The sequence below is a fragment of the Montipora capricornis genome, chromosome 9 (assembly GCF_036669925.1).
Source record: "Montipora capricornis isolate CH-2021 chromosome 9, ASM3666992v2, whole genome shotgun sequence".
NCBI lineage: Eukaryota > Metazoa > Cnidaria > Anthozoa > Scleractinia > Acroporidae > Montipora > Montipora capricornis.
In genome coordinates this window covers 41,022,926-41,029,920 of record NC_090891.1, presented here as the reverse complement: position 1 = coordinate 41,029,920, position 6,995 = coordinate 41,022,926, and the positions used below count along the sequence as shown (strand labels likewise).

Genomic DNA, 6,995 nt, shown 5'->3' with positions numbered 1-6,995 from the left:
TTTTAGAGACGTGGGTCAGTCACGCCTTCTGGTCTTCAAGTTTAAGAAATTTAATTGGAATAAAGGAGCTGAAAGCTTTTTAGCATTGATTATGAACCCAACCGTAATTATGCATTCTCGTGGGGAAAAAAATGTGTTTTGTCAAAAAAAATCTACAAAAAAAAGAACTCGAAAAAAATTCAAAAAATTCCATTTCCATTTCCATTTCATTTCTAGAATGTTCTAAGGAGTAATTATACTGGAAGTAAAAATAAGTTTGGTGGGCAATAGGCCAAGTTCACTCTTAGGGTCAACAGTTGTAGAAATATTTGGAACAGTTCCCTGTTTTGGATAAAAGAAACGTTAATTGATGTGTTGTCATTTCGTTATGTTTGGCCTATTTGGAGCCGAGTTTCAGCCGTTCCCTTGTTTTATGTGATCTTGAAACTGGAAGTGTATAATTTAAATCCTTTCCCACAGAGACATTTAGTCATCCATTAAACATTTTTCGTCCAGTTTTTGTCGAAAGATTTTCAGTTTGTGAAATTGCTGTTTTCGCCTTGTCTGATAAAGCAAAAATACTTTATTATATTTTTATATACTTTTTCAATTGTAATAAATAAACGCATTAAAACTGATTAGGCGTTTTCTTCTGTGGGATTTCTGCATCCCCTTGATAGTCTATGAACTAAAGTATTCAGTACAATTTAATTAAGATTCGCAATTTGTTAAGAATTACTTTGTCTTTCTCTTTTTGTTCCTTATTCTTCTCGGCAAAGTTTTGCAAGTGATTACGTTCTTTTCTAATATGCTGATAGATTATAAAATGTCAAATTTATCCTTACCTTATCATAACTATTGCCAGCAACCAATCAAACCTATCTATACTATAAAAAACTGCATTAATTTTGTGAAAGCTAGTTGGTCAAAAATGAAGTTAGTTGGGATTGAAGAAAGTTGAAGTTTGTAACACCCGTGTAACATTCAATTCTATGAATAAATTACAATTTTTAGTCCTGCAGTTGGTGTTGTTTCTTTACCAGAATACCTCGACTCAGCCAAGCGAGAAGAGACCTCGCAGAACCCGACTGAAACATCTCATCGGTTGGTCCATTTCCGCTACGCCCTCGAGAAAGAAGAATTTGGCTAAAAACTCTTATTGCGTTGCGTACACTAGAAAATAAATCAATAAATTATCACCTCGGTAACTCTTACATAATGCCTTGAAGTGCTTTGTATTTCACATTCTTATACTACTTTACGTTTCAAAAACACAGCTTTTGAAAGAAATCACTTTTGAAAGGGAATCAATGGCAAAAGCGTATATGATAAACAAGTGATTTTGAGAGCGAACTAACTGCGAGTGTTTTTAACTATTCTAGGGTGTGAACACTTGATATCCACTTCATGTCAGGGTCGTAAAAACTCAATTAATGTCATTGCGTGGCATAGGGATGAATTATTGCTTTCGAACGCACCACTCAACTGTGAGAAATTTAAGTAGCACGAACACCGAGTTTCGGCTAGACCAGACGGAGCTTTTACGAGGGTATATCCAACATGTCTAGTCAAGCGTTTTGTCTTTTTGTATCTACTTTGCTCCTGTTTCCAATCTCTACCGCTTCTCATTGGTGGTAAGTTCGTCTGTCGCGTGTCTTTTTTTTATTTTCACCTGTCCGGAAATCAATCAGTTGGTGGGGTACTCAATTTTGTTTCGCCGACTGAAGATTTTCATTTGCATGAGATCAGTTTGATTTTGTGCTTCTTTCTTTTGGATCAATGCTATAGGTTCATGTCAGAATTGTACATGTTTGGCGCTCAACTCATGTGCAACGTAGCTGACTTGCCTGGGCATCAGCAGCAACTTTGTCAACAAAATCCCGACGTTGTGGTTAGTGTTGGAAAGGGTGCTGAACTCGGAGTTCAAGAATGCCAAAAACAGATGCAAAATGAGATGTGGAACTGTTCTACCGATTCTAAAGATGCCAGCGTGTTTGGTAAAGTTACGCGAAAAGGTAAACTGAGGAATTAGTTTGGCATCTTTCTAATTACAGATAATTATAACATACGAGATGGCCTTTTGTATTGAAATAAATGTCAATTGCTTCACGGCAGCTGAAGCATACAAGAAGGTCACGTTCACAGCTGAGCTAAGGACACGAAACCTCTTTGTTTGGGATATGACTTTAATTATTTGAATTTCTCTTCAAACAACCCGATCACAATTCAAAGGTGGGAGATATTTTGGTTTTGAAGCTCTAAAAACTTTGGTATTTCTTTACTTTTCAGCTACACGAGAGAGTGCGTTTGTCTATGCTATTTCTTCAGCAGGGGTGGTGCATGAAGTTACCCGAGCTTGCCGTCGGGGAGAGCTTAGAGATTGCTATGAGTGTGATTCGAGTCCTAGGTTTGTTAACAGTAACGATAGCTTTCAGTGGAATGGATGCCACGAACACCTTGCTTATGGTACAAAATTTGCAAAATTATTTGTGGACTCTCGGGAAAAGGGAAGAGACGCTAGGGCAAAAATTAATCTACATAACAACCGAGTTGGACGAAGAGTAAGTATAAAACCTTTTATATAATCAAAACGTGCGTTATTCTCGATTTACATATGTTGGATTTGGTTGGTTTGTGGTAAAGAATGTAAAGAATAAAGGACTCTTAAGGCTGCCCTGAAGACATGCATGCGGAAATGCGTTCTTACCACCACGTCGATGATCGGAAGAATGGTCCCGAATTCTTCTCCACCAATGGTCTTGGAACTCCGGCGTCGTTGTGTTGATATTTGACCGATTACTTTCAGATCAAAGCATCATACGTTTTGAACAAACCTTAAACTTCTCCTTTGCTATTTCTAACGGACAGGGAAGCCTCGGTGAACCTGCGTAATGTTACGACTAAACAATGCAGTATACACAACAAATCTATTAGCTCTCGTTTTCCTCACAGTGCTTGTATAGAAGCATTTGAAGAGTTTTAAGGTAATTTAAACTGACCCGGTTTTGATGTTAATTCAAAGTTTGTCGTATTTTTTGTCTTTTATTAGCTTAAGCATTTTATAAATTCAACCTGCTCATTGGCTTTGATCAAAGACACGTTTACAAACTAAAGATTTTTATTGCATTAAGCTGTATTCTTTCGTAGATTACGATACATAATGCCTCATAAGACTGAAAACAACTTTCTCAAAACAAACTCTCAAATTAAGAGCTTGTTGTAGAAGTAATTTGAAATTATCTACTTATAGAACTGGTCATTAAAAAAGGCCTTTGGCGTTTTGGATATATTGTTCGTGTAATTGGACTTAAAAATGCCTATCCAACTATAAACCGAAAATTTCGATGATATCATAAAACTACGATTAACTTTCTAACTTTCATTTCATATTTTAAAATATTTAATGGGTCCATACTATAACCATTTTGACAATCAAGTGTTGATGCTAGTCCTGTGTGAAAGAGTTGGAATGTAGCTAAAAAAGTTACGATTGAAAGACCTTAGTAACATTTCGACACTCCTGTCTGGCGTCCGTATCAGACGTCATTCAAAGATATCTCAAGAGCCTTTTGCATTTATTTCAGCTTGAATAGTAATGGAATTTGAAAACAAACGATCAGTGGTGGCTTTCTACCGGTTAAGTTTCTTAAAAGCTGATGGGTTGCGTTTTGTGCACACCCAAAGAAAACTGAGTTGGAGCATGGATTCACCACTGTGCATAGATGCAGATTCTTAACTTTTTTTCTTGTTTTCACTGACGGGATGGAAGCGAGGAAAGAAAACAACGAGAAACATGTGAAGAACTCGGAAAAGCCATGCCTTCCCACGAGTTCCATTCGAGCGGACCGAAAAATCCAATATAAAACAACGTAAAGGAGTGATTATGTAACACTATTGATGTACTACGGCAATTTAGCTTTTAAAAGTGAGACCAAAATAGACACATATGCCGCATTGCTGTCTATCTTAAACCTAACGTCCGGTGAAGACACGTGACGTCCTCCCCACCAGTTCGCTGGCCTGGTGTCTATTGCTTGAACCAGCCGTCGTATTAAAACTTGTTTTTATCCTAAACTATACCAAAAGGGACTTGATCTTGTGCTCTTTATCCTGTTAATTACAAAAGGAATTTTTACGCAACACCAGGCATCATAGAATTGTGTTAGAGGTGGGCGATTTCGTAAGTCTATAAATATTAAGATATATATATATATATATGTTACAGATACATTTTCAGACGTCATTGGTATATCCCGTTTTTGTGCCAAGCCAACATATTGTTCCTATTAGGAACCAAGCTCTATTTCTAAACTAACTTGATCTCCATGGAAACACAAAAGTCAGCATAACTTGCTGGTTTATAATTAATACTAAAGTGACCTAGAATTTTCTTAATTATTGCCTCCATCGTTTCCTATATCAATTGAAAGTGAATCAAATTTTTCACAAGTTTGACTGAATCACCAGACTCGTTGAGCTGATTTAATATAGCTCAAGTTCTACACTACGTCATCATACCTGCCCTCAAGGCGTGGGCTGCTACGTCTCGAAGGAAGAACAAGCACAGGTATGACGTAATCATTGGAATATTCTGCTGAAGGAAAAGATATAAGTTAACACGATCATTTACTAAAAAGGCTCTGGCTGTGCGCCAAGGGCGGGAACCATTAGGTGCATTGAGAGCGCGCAATGCAATTCGATGCGCGGTTGAACTCATTTGAACTCACAGACTGAACGACTTAGGCGTCTACTAAGGTGCTGAACTCACAAAACGGCATTTGCCTCACAGAACGGAAGCGCGTGTCTTGCAATATTTTTAACCCCAGAAAACACGAGAAGCGGAAGAAAAACATACAATATTTTAAAAGCTTTTTAATGGGAATTCAGTTGGTAGCCCGGGGGTGAATGATTACTTTCTGAACCTCAACGGGGGGCACGAATTGTCACGAGGTGAATTCCATGAATGTTAAAAGTTTTTGAGAGAAAAATTTTGGCACCGGTGTGTTTACAGTTATATGTATATATATATATTGATTAATTCCCCGCCATCTAGCATTTGTATTACCGGATCGTTACTCATAGCGGCTGATGCATAAGGGTTATTGCGTGGAGCTGCATGTATTTCCTACAGTCCAAAACTGACTTCACAAGTTCCGTCTACTTAAAGACCATTACCGTAACAGCATGCGGTCTATCAGTTGAAAGAAAAAATTAGATTCTGGTCTGCTTTGCAAAGTTGTATTCAGTTTACTCTGGTTATATGAGTTTGAAAATATCGTATAAGCTCGAAAGGCCTTATGTTTTTAATGGAGCACGACTCCAACACATTCTTTCCAGTTGTGCGTTTATCGTTCGGTATTCGAATAACTAGAAAAGCGGACAAAGGCTTCTAAGTTTAACATATTTAACTAACAGAGGACTGGTACTTATCCATCCCCAATTTTAAAATACATGCTCGCGATTTCTGAATTTCGTTTTATCGACGTTATTTCAACATGCCAGAAATCCAGTCTACTTTGATCAGCTATCGCTAATTTAGTGACTTCGTATTTAAAATGCATAATTTAGGTAGTTGTGGTCAAACGACATTTTTTGCTTTAAAGAATATTCTGGGTCGAATTTCCTGTGTTCTCGGTTTGCGGATTTGAAGGAAAAGGAACAAAATAGCAACTTTAACTAAATATTTCAGGTATGGGTACCGTACGTAGTATGTGGTTAGTTAAGATCCTCTGTTTGAGGGTCTCTTTGGAAAAATCAAATTACGTTGGGTTTCCCATGTCTACTCGGGCTTTCCAGGGAAAATGCCCAAGATTAAATTTCGGCTTCGTTTTTTCTTTTTTTTTTTTTTGCGTTCATTCACAAGTCGCGCTCAAGCTTGTAAAGCGCATGCATGTAGTTAATCGAATCTTAAACGGGGCACGGTTGAGCTGTAGCACGATTTTGCAATGGCTGATTCATTTTTGCAGCACATGCGCGAACTTTAAGCCAACGCGCATACGTGGCATTGAACGAAAATAATCTTGTCGAAAGCATAATTAATATGTTGAAAGTAAGCACGAATATGGTGTCTAATACGCTCAAACCACATAAAAATGCACAAACCGTTCGCGGCAGACTCATCCTAAAAGGGAGATCAGTTTTAGACCGTAAATTTATGAGTAAAGATAACAAAAATCATTGCCATCATTCTAATCTAAATAATAAATGATAACGTAGCCGACATCTCTACCACATTTCTTTGTCTTTGTTTTTCATTTGACGATCAAGGTCAGCTGGAAAGCCCGGCCGAGTTTACGCAGATATGCATCTAGTCATCTAGTTTCATCTGCAACCTGTTTCCCGTTCCACATCAGTTAGAAACTTCATCAACAAAGTCGATCGAATTCTTATTTTGCGTATACTTAAGTATGCTTTTGATCCTGATTCAACTAACAGAGGTTCTCATCAATGAGTGTTAAAAACTTGCCGGACATTCAAGGTGCATTCGATTGACCGTATTCTGGAATAGGAATATATGGAATCGAAGTTAGAAATCCTTCGTTTTTGCGGAGATTAATATTAAAATTGTCAAACGCCTGCTAAAATGCTTTTTTAACATATCTTTATCTTCCTTATTGCTTCAAAACGCCAGACGTATACCGTTTCCTATTCTTATTCCGGAATAGGGTCAATCGAACGAAGCTTCAGTGATTTCACAACGTTGACCAGCTACCGCTCATGTGGTGACTTCGTAAATTAAATGCGTAATTTAGGTTTTTGTGGTAAAACTACATCTGCTGTAAAGAGTATTTATTTGGTCGAGTTTCCTGTGTTCTCAAGAACTCCCGGTTTGCGGATTGGAAGAAAATGAAACCAAAAAGGGACTTTCGCTAGAATGTTTTCCGTTATGGGTACCGAAAGTAGTTTGTGGTTAGTTTAGTTTCCTTGTTTGAGAGTCTCTTCAGAAACTGATCAAATTGAGTTGGGTTTCCCATGTTGTTTATCTACCACCATTTTCCCGTTACACCGTCAGTTAG

The 6,995-nt window shown here is 37.6% G+C and overlaps 1 protein-coding gene across 1 annotated transcript in view; it reads left to right on the top strand.

Annotated features, from left to right (window-relative positions):
- The first annotated feature begins 1,474 nt into the window (after positions 1–1,474).
- The window catches only part of LOC138016456 (protein Wnt-2b-like), an 11,512-nt gene continuing 5,991 nt past the window's right edge, over positions 1,475–6,995 (top strand). The window contains exons 1-3 of the mRNA XM_068863593.1: positions 1,475–1,613; positions 1,768–1,994; positions 2,269–2,540. Of these exons, the coding sequence (XP_068719694.1) occupies positions 1,540–1,613; positions 1,768–1,994; positions 2,269–2,540 (573 nt within the window). The 5' untranslated portion in view covers positions 1,475–1,539. The remainder of the gene's footprint in view (positions 1,614–1,767; positions 1,995–2,268; positions 2,541–6,995) is intronic.